Raw genomic sequence first — 19,808 nt, 5'->3', positions numbered from 1 at the left:
GCTAAGCCTTCGCCTTCGCCGTTCGGCAGCACCGAAACCGAACAAAAGACTTCAACTCGGATTCACATTCCGAGCGCGTTGCAAGCGACGAACCCGCTCCATTCGATTTTGGTTCAACCGGCGGTGTGTTGGACGGTGTCGCCGTCACACACAGGTGTGCGAGACGCTTCATTCTTCATTAGTACACTCCATCGATACACCCTCGCCCCTCCCCCGCTGCCAGCTCCCTCCAACGCTGGCTACGAAATTCTTATCCCAGGCGACGAAGTTGATAAAATAAAGACCACCTTTAACCTACCGCACAGTGCGCGCACGCAGCAGCGCCGTAGCCACATATGCACCCGGCCTGTCACTTTGTCACTATGGCGGGGCCCCGTTCGATAAGTGATTGTGCGCACGTAGTTGACACCAAAAAGGGTAGCCAAACGATCGCAGGAAAAAAAAATTAAACAAAAAAGCGTTACAAAAACGCATCAAGCAAACGTTCCAGCGCCGCTCGCGGCTCTTATCGAGAGTTGTGTAGCTTTTTTTTTTGGATTGGGATGGATGGGGAAAGCTAAGCAACGCTTCAAACACACACACACACACATGCACAACGAAAATCCAATTCACCCTACCCCTTCGAGCTCCCTTTTGCCCTGCTGCCCCCACGAAGAATATAGCTCGGTTACGGATTTGCGATTGCAATACACTCACGCCCCGCGCTGCGCCAACCAAAATGGCACGATTTTACCGAGCTGCAGCGGAGGTAGGAAGGGAGGGGAGGGGAAGCCATGGTAGCGTCATCATGGGCACGAATTATGTGCACCGCCAAGCGTGTATACGTGAGAGCGGAGCGATTTTTTTTTTCGCTTCTTTGATGAAACCTGCAAGAAAAAAAGCCTATGTGACCCTCCCTTGAGCGGGTCTTTATTAGTAGGAGAGGTTGCAACAGTGCCACCGAGTAAAGCAAGACGTGCCCGGATTTAGCCGACCTCCTCTCCCAGCGCACATATATATACAATGCATCAGCTTCTTATCTGATAGCATTTTTGCCGTTCGATTAGACGGCTTGTTCGGTTCGTCGCTTGGTGAAGCCTATTTTTTGTATGTTTGAAATCAACAGTTAATTTTCGTTGTTTGCTTGTTGTATTTTATTTCCCATCCAAATAATGTCGGCTGGCGAGCGATAAGAGACAGAGTTTGATAATTTGTACTCCTGCTTTGTGCTGCGAGGCGCACCACAGATTCCGACTGTGGTGACAGCGGGCAAACAACGAACAAGAAAAAAAAACTACGCACACCACCTAAACCGCACCACCGCCATTAACGGCCAAGAGATTGGCTCGGGTCGATCAGGCCCCGAGACGACCGGGAGATGGAATTTGTCGCTAGCAATTTACGGTGGCCCCATTTCATTTCTACCCTCCTATTTTTTGCAGTCTGATTCTTCCCCAACCGCCGCCGAGCGAACTGCTATTTTGCTCTTTATAATAGCGTTCTTTTTTTTTTTGTTGGTCTCATTTGTGCTTGTGTGCGTGTCTGTGGGTTCGAAATGAACGCGACAATTGTGACGGAACCTCCATAATAGAACACAAAGTGTAGGAATTAACGTTCCAGTAACAGCAACAGCAAAAAAACCCCTTTCCAGTTCGCACACTGCCTGTGCAAAAAATCTACCACCAGCAATATCACGGATGTTAACACACCAATCTAGGCGCTTTGAGAGCGCGGTACGCTTTATCTCCGCTGTTCACTGAGCGCGTGAGTGTGCGATCGTTACTTGAATGTGATCAATGAATACACAAGCAATGATTTCTTAGGAACAGCATCAATTGCAGTACATGATTAAACATTATTTTAGTTCGCTTCTCTCTGCTTCCAGCTTCTGCCGATAGACTGGAGCAGTGATGGGAACTGTGTGATAGATGAGATTCGACGCAATGGAATAGACATATAGACACCGGAGGCAGAACTTCACACTCGGAGCATGTCGTAAGTCCCAGAAGATACTCCCAGACATTAGGTTGCTGAATTCCAGATGTCAATGGTAGAATGATCGAGGAGCCCTAGGGCCGTTACCAATGTTGTAAGATGTTTTTGATTCTCGATTTTTTTTACATCTGACGCCGATCTATAGTTACTCCAACAAATACCAAAAATGTTGATGCAGTAAAAAAGCCACGCAATGGAGTTTCGGAGACACAGCCTCAGCATTATACATCGCACCATGAACAATTGATCATCGTTCATATTTTAGCATCTTCAAAAGCTTGATCTCCTAGTCGGCATGTGTCCAGCTTTGACTCAGAATTTGTACTTGTCCCTAGGCCTTTGTTTATATATCCATATTATTCATATTCCAAGTCTATAGCAATATTTAAGGTCATCTAAACATCTCCCCTCGGCCATACGCTTATTCCTAGTCTTTATATCATTGAGATATCGAACTTTTGATACGCAGAACTCTTCACTAATGCCAACCCTATGTTGGAATCTAGATGTAAGGTATCTTGGTCCCGGTAGCAACCTCAGACTCCTTACTCCTACGATGGGTCCTTGTCTTGGATATCAAAACTAGATTCTGATTGTAGCTCCAGTGTCAATTCCAGTAGCGTCCTCAGTGATGATATCTTAACCTTGATAAGGTTTCACAGAACTTCCCAGTTCCTGAGAGTCAACGGTTCAGAGCGAAATACAGATTTATTGTCCAGAGAAGTGTGTCTCAATATGTTGCTCTATTACGGATATCGGATCAGTCCTTGGACTTATAGCTCATCTGTGTTTAGGTACTAAAATATATCATCCAGAGAGACGACCCTATAACAAAAACCCGCTGTAACTCTTCCCGATCAAAAGTTCACCTTCCCGCAACCTTGGTATACCTACAATGTGTCTCAGCAGCGTGCCAATGTTGGAGGCGAAACATTGCACTGCGACGAAGAACGCGGGCACCAGCACCATTGGCACCGCGAGTGGCCGCAAGTGCCGCCGGCCGACGCTTCGAACACTGCCGCCGCCCCGACGCTGTGCGTACGCTGTGCGGCTGCCGGGACGCAGCGCCACGAAAGGGCCGCCGACCCAGAGCCCGTCCACCGCCTCCTCCTCTTCCTCCTCCACCGCCTCCACCTCCTCCTCTAGCTGTTGTCGCTGCTAGCCTGCGATGCCCAACCACCACCGCTCGCACGGCTCGTGGGCACCACATCAGGCCGTCGGTGTAACGCTCAGCAGGAAAAATTGGAGGCAGAGCTCGGAACAGGTTACCCTAAAACAGTCCACACACTTGAGGCAGGACAAATTGAGCGGCACCACTTCAGGGTGGGAAAACGATCACAGCCTACAACACAGTCTCTGCACGGCACAGCAGCGCACTGGGCACAAACACACATTTGCAACAACAAAAAAACGATTTTTGAAGGTTGATTGAGTTGCGTTGGGAATGGTTTCTGATTTTCAAGCGCGCCGATTAAACGGAACCACCAACAGAATAGAACGAAGCAGTAAGGCTAAACTATATTAACAACACATTACAGGCACTAATTGAAAAAGCACACCAAACCAACAGGTGACAAATGACACGGACTATCGACACAACAAAAAAAGTACACACAAAAAGCGAAAAAACCAGCCGTGCCAGCCACACTTGGCCGTCGCCCAAACACCACGCACGTTCACGCAAAATGTCGCCGAGGCGTGGAACGTAACTGAGCGGAGGATTTTTTTGTTGTTGCTGTGGCACCGACCACCCGTTCGCCCGGTCGGTTGCATTCCTTTCGTGCCATTCGGACGGTTCGGGTCGTTGCGAATGTAGCAAAACGAAAAGAGAGAGAGAACAAAAAACACAACCCCCAACATTACTTCAACAAAATTGTAAAACGCCTCCGAAGACGACACGAACGCAGCACTCAGCTCACCCCAGCGAGCGGCTGCTGAAAAGCCGAACACCCCTAGCCCAGGGCGCCGCGAAACGTATGTCCTGACGGGCGAGCGGGGTGGTGGTGGTGCTGCACATGGGGGTGGAATTTTAAAGTAATAATTACTGGCAAACCATCACCACCCACCGCCAACCGTGCGCAATGCCATTAAAGGCACGCCACACAGCACATGCTGCGCCATATTGTGTCACTTTCGTACCCTTGGCGGCTACTTGGCCCCCGGGGTGGGCAAGGGGCGCACCAGAAGGATGCAGCAGACGGGTGGTGCGCGCTGGACGTGCTCGATGTAAGCCACTGCATCTGCCGCAGGGTGGAGAAATTCTGCCTCGAAGGACGAACAGCAGCAGCAGATTCACACCGCCTGTTTGTTTGTACAGGTCGCTTTTCCACGCATTTTCCATTTTTCGTCCCACAGAGAGGGCTGCAAGATGGAGAAGGGAAGGGGTAGGGAGGAGTTTCTACTAACGATGCAGTTTCATTGTGTTGTGGTGTGCGTGTCATCGATTTACAATGAACAGTTTGGAGTTCGAGTTGGAATTCGAGCTCAAATCCTATTGGCTGTTTGATGGTTCTAGCAGAATTTTGTGTGCACTCTATTATTCTCATAAGCAATCCTTTGACACACAGTCTATTAATACAATATTTCAGTAAAGAAAATTAAAAAATCAGAAAAAAATAATCTAATAAAGAAGTGCAAGAATATAAAACAAAAAACAAACGCAACAGGCAGAGCAAGACCTTGCAGCATTTTAATTACGATTATTTTCCTGCGGTTTTGATTGTTTTCCTAGACGGAGATTGATGGAGGTCGTTTAGTGTGTGTGTGTTCGTTCGGACGTGCGACTGGCTTCTCTTTAAATCAAATTTTAAAAGAAGATTCGACTGGCAAGGACGTACAACCTGCATGTCTGCTTCGATTCCTGTGCCTTTACCGTGTGCGAGATGTGTAAAGAGAAGAAGAAAGGCACTGACAAATAAACCTCTAGCAGTCGTATAGAAGTAGCAAAGACCAGAGACCACTCATGAGGCGCTACAATCAACCTCTTTCAGTAATATGTCTGCTTATTCTACTAGCACAAAAAAAAAATACTTCATTAAAAGACGCACACTCTATCGCCACACGTTCAGCAACATCGTCATCAGCCAGCGCGCGCGAGGAATTATTATTTTAAATTCGTCGGTTGCTCTTTTTTTTTTTTTGTTTCGTTTTGTTGTAAACACCCTTCAGCCACGCACAAAACACAATGGCGGCGGGCACCCCGAAATGATGGAATGCGTTTTTTCCATGCGGCCTCTCTATCCGTCCGCGGTTGACTGATCAACTGGAACAACCTGTGTGCCTCGCAGCCTAGAGCCTAGGTCGTTGGGGGAGGTGAAGAGCGGTAGCGGGTTAGAAGGAAGGAAGGAAGCCCAAAGCACCCCGCCGCCACCGCCACCACCACACACCATTCCAACGCGCCTTCTTATCAGGGGTAAGGCCACGCAAACGCATCCACCGGATCCGACCTCTGCTCCGTTGGGTCGCTTCACGCGTTTTGAAAAAGGATATCTCCCCCCCCCCCCTCTTTTTTCCATCAATTTGGAAGGCACTTTGCGCTCAAGGTGCACTCAAGGAAGGGGTCATTTTTTGTGTTGTTGTTGCTGCTGCGGTTATTGTTGTTTGGGGGCTTAGACGTAAACATGTGGTTATGTTGCGCTGTGCACTAGCAACTGCCCGAGCTGAACGGTGAAGGACATAACAGGCAGCGACAGAAGATGGCACACGGTTTACATCATATGCGTTGTTGTGTTGTGGTTGTTGTACGGTTTAAAAATGTAATTTACAACAACGGCTTACGGATGATGAGCGAACTGACAAATTTTCAACATTTTGGTGGAGAAAAAACATCTTTTCTGGTGAATCTCATTTCCATCTTAGCGGGTTTGTGCATAAGCAAAACTGCCATTTTTGAAGTACCGAGAATCCAAGCTTAATTGGAAGAATCTAATTAAACAACCCAAAGTCGAAATTCTGATTCGTTTTACCACCAATGAGATGTGACTAGACACCGTTGGATTCTTATTTGCGAGGAGCAGTCTAATAGAAGTGTTAGGCTTACAAACCAGACACAATCAAAGTTTAAAAAGTCAACATTTACGATACCATAGACCGAGATAGAGCCGAACACAAACCAACATGTACTTAACAGTTGAACAGTTTTTAAAAGACAAAGTTATTCGGCGAACCCTGTATAATTGATAGCCTTATTGACCATCACTGTAGACATGATTTTGTTGAGATTTTGTTGAGCTTTTTTATACCAGAACTGATAAATCATCTGCAAAGACATCTTCGTGTGGTACACAGTACCTGGGTGCCCAACATTCCGTTCCAATAAAACCACCAAAACTACGCCGAGAGAAGAATACAACAGCTCCGTTATCTTACCCCGTAGCACAACAAAACCTTTGAGAAATCAATACGCAGGAAAAACGCCCTCCCCCACGGAGCATCCCAATCCAAACGGGAGCAGAAAACGCGCCGCCAGATAGGTGAGCAATTTCATTGTACAGCTAGCCGGCCCGTCCCGGTCCGCCGGTGGGCCTCGCACAGATCTTCCAGCTGTTTCGCGTTTTTGCGTTGGGCGATAAAATAAAGAAGAAGGAGATAACATCCCCCTCCGGAAGGGGTGGGGGTGGCGAATTATTTTCCACCAAAAACCCAAAAAACCAGCTCCAAACAAACATCTGCGGAAAAAAGGGTTCGGGCCTGTGCTTGTGCCGGATGGAAATCATCCCAGTTCCCGCTACGCGTAATCGGGGTCTATAATAATCGTGCTCTGCTCTCTGGCGCTCGTCCGTACTAATGTACACGCGGCGCGCTCGGGACGGCTTCCGGGCACCGAACGTATGACCTCTGCTGACCCGGCGGATCTAATTCCCCTCTTTCTAGCACCTGACCCGGGGGCGCCGTACTGCACTGCACCGTGCGTCGAACTTTGGACCCCAAGAACACACTAATGAAGTCGTCAGAACGGACGTGGTGTGGTGTTTGTGTGTGTGTGTCTGGGCGAGGTGTGAAATTTCACACCTTCCCCAAAACACGGCTTCCGGAAGCGGGAGGCTGCCTGGGATGATGGCGATGTTTAGAATGCACCAAACAACACACCAGGACCGCGCGGAGTCGAGGGAAACCTTTCCCCATCCGGTGATTTATCATTCAATCGGAACGACTATTGGGATGGGGCGGGGGGAACGTCCGATTCTATTCTATTTGTTTTAAAAGTGCAGCGAGCAGGAAGCGAAAGGGGCGGGGAATAGGTAGAAAGTGTGAAAAATACAGAACAAACAGATAAACAGTGCGATGGTCTGGTGCCAACGCCATTAGCCACACGCATTGGCGGGCCCGCTTGGAGCGTGAGTGCAAAAAAGTCTTGCCTAGACGAAGAATGCACTTTTGTGTCGTTGCACTTTGCTGTGTAAATAGTGGCATACTTATGTTGATGATAGTATTATTACTACAAATATATGTAAAGCTTGTGCTTTTTTTTTTCACGGTAAATATGCTTCCCAGGAAGACAACGCGGTTGCCTTTTTCTCGTAGCTGCAGAAGCTGGTGCCGTGACCAGGATCTATACATTAAATGATGAATTTAGCTTTACCAATTGTCCCAACTGCACAAAACACACCTCTTTTTGCATGGGAAACATATTACTAGCCACCTAACATACATACAGTCGCATAGAACAGTGTGGCAAGACCAGGATCGAGTGATTTGTTACCTTTTCTCTGTTGCGTAGCTTGCCTCCCGCTCCATCCACCTGGGAGCGCAGCAGCTTAACGTTGTCTAAACTCGAGCTCGACACACCGAACAGTTTTTAGATAGTAGGTAATAATTGGTGTATTGATGCGGAGATGCCGGTAATGCCTGGAGGATCCTTCCTTGCCGGCAAAACACAGAACACGCACTTTAGTTTTTTTTCTTGCTCTAACCTTCACTTCACTTCCGATACACGGAAACGGAGACGACTTCTATTTTATGCTTGCAGGGATTTTGCTTTCTTTTTCCTCGCCCTTTTTTGTTGCTGTTGCTTCAAACACTTTTTGCTGATCACAGAGCGTGCACCGTGCACGCCAACGTACGCACCGAACGGTGCCTAACCTGTCGCGTTTGCTTGCGGTGCGCCACGTCCTGCGCACGATCGTCCAGCGTCATAGCGTAGGCGCGGGTGTCCTTGCACCAAGCAACGCTTACACATCCCGTGAATGTCGGCCCCCTGTACGCCCCTATCGCCGTTCGGAGGCACTACGTCCACGCGCTACACACTAGGTGGAATGGTGAAGACAGATTGCGATTAATCGTTACAAAACGTACGTTAAATAATGTTGTCATTTCCCTTAATTTATTCTTATGATTATAGTTTTCCCACATGACTCTATAGCAAGGTGAGGCAGGGGATAGCATACATTCCCTGTAACCATCTTCTTCCTCTCTAAATATTTTAACGGAGCCTGCCAACCAAAAACAGGCGACAAAAACTTAATCGCTCAACCGACTTTTCCAATGCTGCGAAATTGTTGTCTTTATTTGTCTACCTTTTCTTCATTGGAATCGTTATGAACATGATTATATAGCGTCACCCCCATCTATTGTAGTGTCTTTATTAACAACTCCCTTGCTTCTGCCTTGTTATTAAGAGGATGCCTAGTGGATCATCTTCACCCATTAATCTTTGGGAAAATCAAATCATTCGAATTTCGAAATTATCTATCTAATACTGTATGAAGAGGAAGCAAAGAATTCTGACAGCAGGCACAAGCACAAGAACAAAACCACAACAACACCACGGGAAACCTTTCATTCTCTCTCAGTTTCATATGCGATTTGAACCCAGGCCGCCAATCATAGGGCCCGCGCGCTTCACGACTACACTACCGGAGCGACACACGATTGCGGCGTTAAAACTTCCTTTTACTCGGCAGCAACGGTAACTGTGCATTGCGTGAAGCAACCTTTTCGTGGAGCTACAATCGTTACTCAATGTTAGTTTAATCACAATATATCCTTTTGACGCATGGCACTGCTAAAACAAAACACCATACAACACAGACACACACAGACACGGGCTAATTTTGATTCCGGTTGATTGTTGAACGTTTGATCGTGAATGAAATTGTCAGCGCCCCAACAATTCCACACGGTTGATGGGCGTTCGAAAAGTGTGTTTCTTCACCGTTTGAATCTCTTCTAAACTCTACCTTCATTTCAACATCATTGCACACAGTGATGTCCTTCCTCTGGCATTTAATTTTTTTGTTCACTCTCCCTGCAACACGTGTCGCTAGAAGAGTTTGGCGCATTAGTGGAGACATGTTTGCGGATTTGTTTTAAATTGTAGCAGCTTCACGTTACATATTTCCTACGACTCACGCACGCATACAAACGCATACATGCATTGCTGCAGCTTGGAGCAGCATGGCACGAGAAGGATGTGGCACACGTATCATGGGGATCGGTAATTAAGCCACCACTGAGCGCGGTGGGGGAGGGGGGGGGGGTAAGAACCTTCGGTAAAATCCAAAAAAAAACTAACGTTGCATCATAAGCCACATGCGCACCACACAGACAGAGACAGAGGCGCGTAATGGGATGGAAATTATTTACGTGCGGAAAACCAGCGGAAGGAAACACAGTGCCTTCCTCACCGCTGCCCGAATAAGCAAGAGGCAGAGGGGCCCCTCTTCCCAGTGCTCAAAAAACCGATCGAGCCGGAACGGACACGGAGCCAGAGTTGGGCGCACACACACACACACACGGTTCGCTGCGAAAAGGCCCTCCTCATCATCACGAACATATTTGTGCGTGCACCGGGGGAAAAGGCAAAGGGATAGAAATGGGGAGAACGCACACACACACATATACGCCGGTACCGGCTAGTGGTTAAATGGAAGGGAAGCGGATGAGCGGAAGTAAATGGGAGTTTATTTTATCTTCTTTTCTTCTCTCTCTCTCTTTCTATCGTGCGGGCGTTGCATTTACTGCACAGAATTGCAAAAGATAGTCAGAGGTGGAGAGCATGTAGTAGCAACAAAACAAAAAATAACAGACACACACCAGAATGGGAACAACGCAGCAGCGCCCGAACGGAAAGGCACCGCCGAAATGGAATATGTGGAATGGAAATTTCGCTAACGGAAAACAAAACGGGAAAACGCTTCCAACCGTGGCCTTCACGCGGGTTGATTATGGTACTACACCACGAAGGAACACAGGGGAAACTGGGGAACGAGAGGGGTGCGAGGGGCGGGGAGGAGCGAAAAATTTCCCGGTTTATTTCCAAATTTAAAAACTAAAATTGCTTAAGAAAAATCTTAAATAGTTTTAATTGTATTTGAAGTCTGCATGATGGATAGATCTGCTTAATTGTAGCAGAGAATGGAAGCGGACAGACCGGGGGGGAAGGTTGTTGATCGTGATCGTCGCCGGTGTGCCGTGAGTGACTCATCTCGTGTCCATGTGTCCGTGCGTTTGTATGCTGTGCGGGGGCAAAAGCCAACAGCCGTAGACGAGCGAAAAGAAACTTCCTACATAAACCGTCATTTGCTGCTTCTAGCGAGACGAGTTGTCGGGTTGAGATCTGTCATTCCCTTCGCTCACTCTAAACGCTCTCCCCTCCATCAGAAACCCACTGCTTTGCTATCTCTGTGGCGCAAATCACCAACCACGCCGAGGGGAAACCCACCGCCACCGGGTAGAGTGATAATGGATCCATCAATTTCTGGGCCCTTTTCTTTTGGACTCTTTGCTGCTGCCATCCTGCCCACCCCGTCTTCAGGCACGTACCAATGGATTTAGTGAAAATGATCTAGAACAATATCAACCCCGCACACACTGCACTCTGTCGGCACAGAAAACAACGCACCACTCGCTCGCTACTACACCCCATCCGTTTGGGGGTGCAAAATGGAACAGACACGCATACACACCGAGGGGTGCGAAACACGTAAATGCACAGACACACACAGCACACGTACACAATATGGTGACGCGCGAATATTTTTGCGCGGATGATTCGCCACTCGACAGGGCTATTTCGGGCCGGGCCGATTGCAGTAGTGAAAGGGATCTAGTGAAACAATATATTTGAAACGGTGGCAACGACACAATCACAACAGCAACAACAAAAAACACCGGACGCACACACACAGACGGGGCACGCGCGCGCGCACGTACCTAAAACGCAGAGACGCGCGTATTACTCAACGGACGGTTGGCGAGCTTCTGAGCGCGCGGGTTCCGGCCGACGGCTCGCACTGCGCCTAGCCGAACGCAGCCGTGAGTGGCATCGGCTCTCTCCGCTCCGCTAGTGAGCGCAGGTGCACTCATGCGGCAAAGCAAACTAGGGATGGATCCCTGTGAGGGGTTTCCGTCATTCCCTTCTTTTCTGTTTTAGTAAAAATAGGGAAATTAAAAGGCCATCAGTATTGAACGACAACAAAACGCTCCAATCGACGCTCCAATAGTACAGTACTAACAACATGGCTAGATTTGACACCAAATGAAACCAAAACTCTAGAAACTAACAACAGCAAGTCGGGGCGTGAATAATATGACATGGGCGTTTATTCTCTTGGCTCAATTACACTCATGAATTACGCAAATTAAACGGCTCAAGTCATAACAAAAAGTCGAATTAACTAAAAATGCCTTAATTTGTAGGCTCATAATACATGTAACAAAAGATAGAGAGATGGTACACATCGCAACAAGAGATTGGTACACAAAAGAAGCAGAGAGAAGTGTTTCTGTTACTCAATAGACATAACTTCAAAAAGGCCAATGTATATTTTCATACATAATACAGGGTTCTCCGGAGCGGTTCCGTGGTAAAGTCGTCATCTCGAACGACTTAATAATATGCCCGTCATGGGTTCAAGCCCAGAAAGGACCCCCCCCCCCCCCCCCGTAGCAAGGATTGACTATTCGGCTACGTGGTAATCAATTAAGTCTCGAAAGCCTGTTTAAGCCGGCATGTCCACGTAGGACGTTACGCTAAACAGAAGAAGAAGAAGAAGAGGAAGAAGAGGATTCTCTAAGACACATTCGAATGTGCACATCACTGTTCGTCTCCTTCAAGATGTTTTTCAACAGTTGTCAAACTGGTGTATTTGCTTCAGTTCTTACACATGGTATCAACACATCACAAAGAACTGTCAACTGAGCTTGAGACGTGTGGAAAATCATGTGGAAAAACTGAAACAATATTGTAATACGAATACAACATTTGACAGCTGTTGAAAAGCATCTCGCAAGCAATGAAAACGTTGTAGATATTTACATTTTTGTATAATATTTAATTTAAACCGCACTGTACACAATCTTAAATTGCAGCCAAAGTACCTGACCATCCCTACGATTGCCCGCTCCCTCGCGGCTCACCAGAGTACCAGAGAGCGCGGCCAGAGCGAAAAGATCGGCGAGCGTACCAGGTAGGGCCAAAACCTCGCTGAGAGCCCACAAAACAGCCAACAGCATCGGAACGTGAGCTCCACTCGGTAGCTCACGAGTGCGTGGGTTCACTGGAATTAAAAAATGGCCCGTTAGGAGGTTGTTGCTTTCTGCTTGCGGAGTGCAGCAGAGTGCAATACCGGAACACATTGCAGCGGCTGAGTCATCAGCTGCGTGTCTGAACGTGAACAATTGCGATCGTTTGTTTATTTGTTGATCTGTCTGCCGAGTGGGTACATAGAAAATTGCAGCAGGAAAACAAGATCGTATGGGTTTGAAGAAATTTCCGCCCAACCCTGCACAACACAGCGGGTGTAGTACAATCCGGACGGTTGGAGACGGTGTGTTAATTGTTATTTTGAAACCATTCACATCGTAAAAGACGAGATGCTTATCTATGTTTTTTTTTCAGGACGATTTGCATATCTTAGACACAATAAAAGGAAAAAAGAATAGATGCGAATTATCAACAAACATGTCCATCTCGTACCCACACATTGATTGAATACAACCCAGATTCGCCTAAACAACAAACTTTAAAAAATCAATTATAATGGAACGTGGCAAAGAGCCTCCATCCCAATCCGCCGAATTGTAAAACTAAAACCCCACTATCGTGCCCTCCAGACCATTATCATATGCTGTACATATGTTACGACCATTCTCCTTTGCACTCTTTCTCTCTCTCTCTCTCTCTCTTCTTCAAAAAATTCCATAGTGCGGATGATTGTTCAACCCTCGCCTCTTCTAATCATAAACATAATAATCTAAAGCCGAATAAGCCAGGTCACCCTGGCCCCACGGTTATCAACTAATTACCTTCTCCCGTTACTGGAAAGCTACCTCACCTTCCCCCGATTTGGCAACATTTCTTTCTTTCCAATACTTTCTCCCTTCAATCTTTTTCTCGCACACGAAACGGTGAAACTCCCGAAGGCCCCAAAACGACACACAGCTGTGGTTCGTTCGTTCGATGGGTTTTTGGAGCTCAACTTCGTTACCGCCGCAACCGGTCGCGATACCGGAAGAGCGCACAGGGCACGCTCTCTGTCAGCAGTGTAATCAGTTGCTGGATCGGATTATGTACTGTATCCGTTCCTGAGCTGGGTTTGCGAGCTGTTTAATGACTAAAACAGCTCAAGTCGATGTTTCGACCAGAATATATGAATCAGTTCTAGAACAGGCTTGGGTTTGGAAACATTTCCAGTAACTATTTGGGTTCGGTATCAGTCACAAGAACGGTGTGGGTTCAAAATGAATTACAGAATCGGTAAGGATATAATATCAGTTCCAGGATGAGTGAAGGTTCAGGATCAGTTCCAGGCCTAGAATGAATTCAATATTTGTTCCAGAAACGGGATTGGTTCATGATTTGTTCCAGTATTGGAAGTGGGTTCAGTATCAGTTCCAGGTTCGATATGGGTTCGAAATCAGTTCCACGACCGATTTGGGTTCAGTATCAGTTCCAGGACCGGTGTGAATTCAGTATCAGTTCCAGGACCGATATAGGTTCGAGATCAGTTCCACGAACAATATGGATTCAGTATCAGTTCCAGGATCGGTATAGGTTCAAAATCAGTTCCAAGAACAATATGGCATCAGGATTAGTTCCAAAATCGATAGGAGTTCAATATCAGTTCCAGAACTGATATGAGGTCAGGATCTGATCCAGGATCGGTATGGGTTTAGTATCAGTATTAGAACCGGTATGGGTTCAGGATCAGTTGGAGAACCAGTAGGAGTTCAGTATCAGTTCCACGAACAATATAGGTTCAGTATCAATTACAGGTTCGCTATAGGTTCATGATCGGTTCCAGGAACAAAATGGGTTAAGTATCGGTTCTAGGACCCACATAGGTTTACCCACACTATGGAATTATTATATACTGCTACTTTGTGTAAAAATACTTTTCGTAGCACTGTAACCGACCCTAATCAACTAATGGCTACAAATGAAGCTTAGTATCGTCTACAAGCGAAATAGATCGGAACTACTTCTTTACTAGTCAACAACTGTACAGAGATTAGGTTTTTTTATGTAAGAAATGCTACTAATAAGCTACATTTGCACACTTTACATCAGGTTTAATGCCATTTGATTGCCGAGTGTTTGAGGAGCATCAAGTTTCGCCATCGCATATCACTGCACCACCATAACCACCTCTGCCAACGAAAGAGAAATCCGGCTCGAAGGACCAAATTGCAGCCGAAACAACCGACCACAATCCTTGACCGGGCGCGGCCTCCACAAGGTGGGCGCTGGTGTGTGATATGATTTGCTTGCACCGATGCGCCGGGCAAATGTATCTTTACCTTCCCTCCCCATTTCCTTCTCCCCCCAAAAAAAAACAGTATCAAAATGCTCCCTCCCTCTCCCAGGCCCGTAAGCGCCCAAACCGCAATTATCTGCGGTACAAACACGCGAAAACGATGCAATAGAAATCAAGCAACACACACACACAAACACGGGCGTCCATCGAAATTGCACCCGCCGTCCATCCAACCCATCCATGTACCGAACGCATTGTAACGCATTAAAAGCATTGGCCACCTGTGTTCCCTCCCCCTTCTTCCCATCCCAACCACCCAGCGTGCTCCGATCCGTTTCTTCATCCAACGAGAGGAGGGATTGGAGGGCGAATCGAAGACCTCTACCTTTTTCTCGGACCCTGAGCGCCCGCCCTGGTTCGATTGTGTAACGACGATCCTATGGTACAGCCGGCGGAGTGGCGCGTGATGGATGGGGAATAATGTGCAGAAAAGAAACCATTAGAGGTATCGGAAAACTGCGTGGAAAATTCGCCTGCCGAGTCAATCACGGTGGGCAGGGGAGGGGGCCAATGAAACGTAAACCCTAATAACCCTACGCATTAATGGCACGGCACCACAGTTAATCCTTAGCCGTACTGGTAGTCGAGAGAGGGAGAGAGAGAGAGAGAGAGAGAGAGAGAGAGAGAGAGAGAGAGGAGGGAGGGAATGGTACTTTGTTGCGTGGATGCGCGGCCAGTGTTTAAAGCGATTAGCATTAGCAGCAGCGCCCACATTGAGCTCGGTTTGCATTAACAAACACAAATCTAAGCATCACGCGGAGCATCAAATGGACTTGATCATCAACATCAACAACAACCAAAATTGCCCTCCCGCCGCACTGTTGCAATCGGTCCGCTTTGCGCTGTTGTTCGACGAATTACTTCCCAGCTCATTTTATCGCGAAATTTCAAACAGGTCGCAATCTAACGACATTACTATGGCAGGTGTCAGAAACCATAATTTGAGTTGCATTTGCGCGAATTATGGCCCACTTTTTGCAAACAAATTATGTATTATATGGAATGGGAGGCGGGGTACACAATACAGGTAATAGGTAAAACTAATAAGGTAAGTACACAATGCATGGACGAACCGATTCTTCGAAAGTAAGCACAAATGTACCGAGTTGGTCGTCACGTTTGAACGCAACCGTGGAATATTAGTTGCTAAGGAACTTCAACAAAGTAAAAAGGATAGGATATACAACAAAACAATGTATTTCGACATCATGCCGTCAATTTGTTTTATCAAGTTTGTCAAGAAAAAAAACACCTGGACGATTCCGGACGACTACGACTCCGAACGACTGCCAAGGACTCCAAACGACTCTGGAGGACTCCGGACGACTCCGAACAACTCTGGACGACTCCGTAAGGCTCCGGAGAACTTCGGACGACTCCAACTCCGAACGACTGCGTACGACTCCGAACGACGCCGGACGACTCCTGACGACTCCAAACGATTCTGGACGACTTCGGACGACTTCAGACAACTCCGACTCCGAACGACTCAGAACGACTCCAGACGACTCCAGACGACTCCGAACAACTCTGGACGACTCTGGACGACTCCGGACGACTCGAACGACTCCAACTCGGCCCGACATCGGACGACTCCAGAAATTACCGGAGTCCAATTGGAGTAGACTCTGGGATTTTCCCAACTTTACCCATCACCGGACCCCGGACGACTCCGGACGATTCCGAACAACTCCGAACGACTCCGGACGACTTCGGACGACTACAACTCCGAATGACTGCGTACGACTCCGAACAACGCCGAGCGACTTCAGATGACTCCAGGCAACTCCGAACAACTCTGGGCGACTCCAGATGACTCCGGCCGACTTCAACTCGACCCAACTTCAGACGACTTCGACTCCGAACGACTCCGGACGATTCCAACTCCAAACGACTCCGGCCGACTTCGGACGACTCCAGAAATTATCGGAGTCCAATTGGAGTAGACTCTGGGATTTTCCCATCTTTACCCATCACCCGGACGACTTCGGACAACTCCAAACGATTCTGGACGATTCCGGACGACTCCAACTCAGAACGACTCCGGCCGACTTCGGACGGCTCCAACTCCGAACGACTCCGGACGACTCCGGACGACTTCGGACGACTACAACTCCGAATGACTGCGTACGACTCCGAACAACGCCGAGCGACTTCAGATGACTCCAGGCGACTCCGAACAACTCTGGGCGACTCCAGATGACTCCGGCCGACTTCAACTCAGGCCAACTTCAGACGACTTCGACTCCGAACGACTCCGGACGATTCCAACTCCAAACGACTCCGGCCGACTTCGGACGACTCCAGAAATTATCGGAGTCCAATCAGAGAAGACTCTAGGATTTTCCCAACTTTACCCATCACTAGTGTACTAAGGTATCAACAATTAGCAGTAATAAACATAAAAGTAATTTTAATTTTTGTCATACGTAATAGAAACCATGAAATGGGGTTCGTCCTTCAATTTTAATTCATTTCCTCAGTCAATTGCCGGCGATGCGGGAACTGTTCAGGAAACGTTTTGCAATATATATAATTCTCAAACGCGTACTCCCAACTTCTTCGGTTTGGGGTTCCCCCGCACCGTCCAAACCTGGTATGAATATGTGTAAGTGTGTGTGTCTGGGTAATCCTTACGGTCTGTAGTAAATCCGAGATCAGTATCATTATGTGAGGTATAAAAGAGAGAGAGAGCGAGAGAGAGAGAGAGAAAGAGGAAAGACTGGAGGGAAGATAATCGGCACATACAACAACAAAAAGCATCAGCTGACCACATCTCCACCAGTATTACCCTGACTCCCCTCCCCACACTTCCTTACTTTCCCCGCTAAAGGGGAGGCGACACTGAATTTCACACCAGCTACCGTCCCCCTGTCCCCGCCCAGCTCTACGCTGCATCGAAATCCAATTAAAATAGCCCAATCGTTGCGCGAGCCGTATGGAAAGTCGGTGGGGCTCTGCCGGCGATCGATTTGGACGGCAGAGCTACTGAACCGGCAGCACAGGCTGGCCGCGGGTACGAGTACGGCACGGCGCAATCGGCCCACCAAGACGCAATACAACCCGCACGAAGAGCGGGGGGGGGGGGGGGGGCTAGATAGATAGATTGATGAGGCATGAGGTTGCATCCCACAACGCACAAGCGCAAACGAACAAAACGAACGACGGGCGCAATAACAGGCACGTTGCACCATCGTATCCACGGTGATGTGCATTATTACAAACCAGCCAAGGCAGCGCCGCGCTAATGCTGGCAGTCTAATGAGCGGTAGGTTTGGACGAACACAGAAAAGCAGAAGCACACCCACACACACACACACACACACACAGATGGTGTAACGGTACGCGAAGGCAAGGCAAGGATAAGGCAAAGGCAGCACTAAACCGTCTTGAATCTTGATGACAATCCTCCCTCTCTTTGCAATAGTCCCAAAGAACACACGATGCACTAGATAAGCTTTGACCTCCCCCTCATCGGACCGACAAGGATGCCGTTCAAATTCCCGACCCGCCCATGCCTTCCCGAATGTCCCAGCAGAAGGTCCGGAGGGTAGAAGGTGGATTAGAGATTTTTGAAACCATTCAAGTGGCAACTCAAGTTGTGCTTCAGTGTGCTTTCGATCTCGCGTGTTTGTGTGTGTGTGAGTGTTTGCATTGTCGCTAGGTCGATGCATTCCGGAGTAGAAAACACCCAGTGTAGCGGCCGTTGCTGCCGAGCCGGCCGAGACGCTAAAATGAAGCGAAACAAGGTTAATCAATTGGTTTCATAAGCCAGTGCCACCAGCAGTGCTTCTAGCTCTGCCGGCCTTCCGGGATGGTGAGGTGTAAGCCTTAACCGGTGCTGAACTAGGAAAATACACTGCGCTGCACTCTCCAAAACCACCGTCGAAGGTTGCGGTTTGCCGGCGAAGGCCAGGGGGTTTGGCGCCATTCCACTCTGGTTCTAGGCGAGGCGAGCACTTTCGAAATCTTGATCTATCCGGCTAGTGATAGGCAAAGTTGGCAGAAATCCGGAAGTCGGCTCCGATCCAATTCCAAAAAGTTCGGAACTGATTCTGGAAGGTAGGTCCGCCCAGTATTGTACGGAGTCATCCGGAGTCGTTGAGAATCGGAGTCATCCGGAGTCATCCGGAGTAGTCCGGAGTCATCCGAAGTTATCCGGAGTCTTCTGGAATCATCCGGAGTTGTCCGGAGACTTCCAGAATCGTCCGGAGTCGTTCGGAGTCGGAGTCATACGTAATCGGCTGGAGTCTGAGACTTCCGGAGTCGACCGCAGTCAACCTTCGAAGCAATGGCCTGTGTACGAAGTTCGCGCACGAAGCAAAGGACCAAAAAACACAACCAAATGAAATGCCTGGTCACAAGCTCATTGCACCGGACGGCTCCAGTTGACTCCGCCCGACTCCGGTCGACTCCGACTCCATGCGACTCCAACCGACTCCGGGCGAATCCGACTCCAAACGACTCTGGAGGACTCCAGACGACTCCGAACGACCCCGGACGGCTCCGGAAGACTCCGACACATCACTAGCCGGATCAGAGCAAGGATCAGATTGCAACGCGGTTTTGTTTCACCCAGTAAGTATGCCCGCTTTCCTCATTGAAGAGATATGCTCGCCAACAGATGAGACACATTTCGTTGCTGCCAATGGCTTTACATTCGACCGGAATTCATGTTCAGTACAATTTTGTTAAACTTTGTAAACAAGGCGATGTACTTACAGTCAAAAATCTATGCATTAGAGACAAAAGTAGATGAGTAGGAGGCGAAATTTAATGACTGACTAATTATGGAACAATCGACATTGACGGATCGCGTTTCACAATATTATACAAAATTATAACCACCATTTGGGTAAACAATATACATCGATACAGATATACAGCCAAGTAGCTTTTCATTGGCTTGTCTGGTAGTTTGTGGCCACGTCATGTGCCGTACAAGATCTTCTTCCATTTTTTTCCATTTTTTCAAGACCGTATACTGCACCGGAACAAACCAGCACAAGCCCTTCAGTTGATGCGGCGCCATATGCTGTGAACAGCAAGTGTCCCGCGGCATGCGGATGGGGATGG

At 48.0% G+C, this 19,808-nt stretch overlaps 1 protein-coding gene across 7 annotated transcripts in view; it reads right to left on the bottom strand.

Annotated features, from left to right (window-relative positions):
• Positions 1-19,808, bottom strand: part of LOC121591478 (AF4/FMR2 family member lilli) — an 82,347-nt gene that overhangs the window by 60,088 nt on the left and 2,451 nt on the right. Inside the window, exons 1-2 of one of the 7 annotated variants that reach the window (XM_041912072.1) lie at positions 11,128-11,212; positions 7,676-8,219 (exon numbers count right to left, since the gene is read on the bottom strand). The exons of 2 other annotated variants lie outside the window; for them this stretch is intronic. Coding sequence is in view for 1 of the 5 variants with exons in the window: in XM_041912033.1 (XP_041767967.1) it covers positions 2,869-2,943 (75 nt within the window). In the remaining 4 variants the exon portion in view is untranslated. Of the gene's footprint in view, positions 1-2,868; positions 2,983-7,675; positions 8,220-10,737; positions 11,213-19,808 lie in introns of those variants that run through there. 4 more of the 7 variants (XM_041912043.1, XM_041912053.1, XM_041912064.1 and 1 more) reach the window with 4 other exon arrangements.

This window comes from Anopheles merus, chromosome X (genome assembly GCF_017562075.2).
Source record: "Anopheles merus strain MAF chromosome X, AmerM5.1, whole genome shotgun sequence".
Lineage (NCBI taxonomy): Eukaryota > Metazoa > Arthropoda > Insecta > Diptera > Culicidae > Anopheles > Anopheles merus.
Note: the sequence above shows the minus strand (reverse complement) of the source record. Positions and strands in the feature narration are given on the sequence as shown.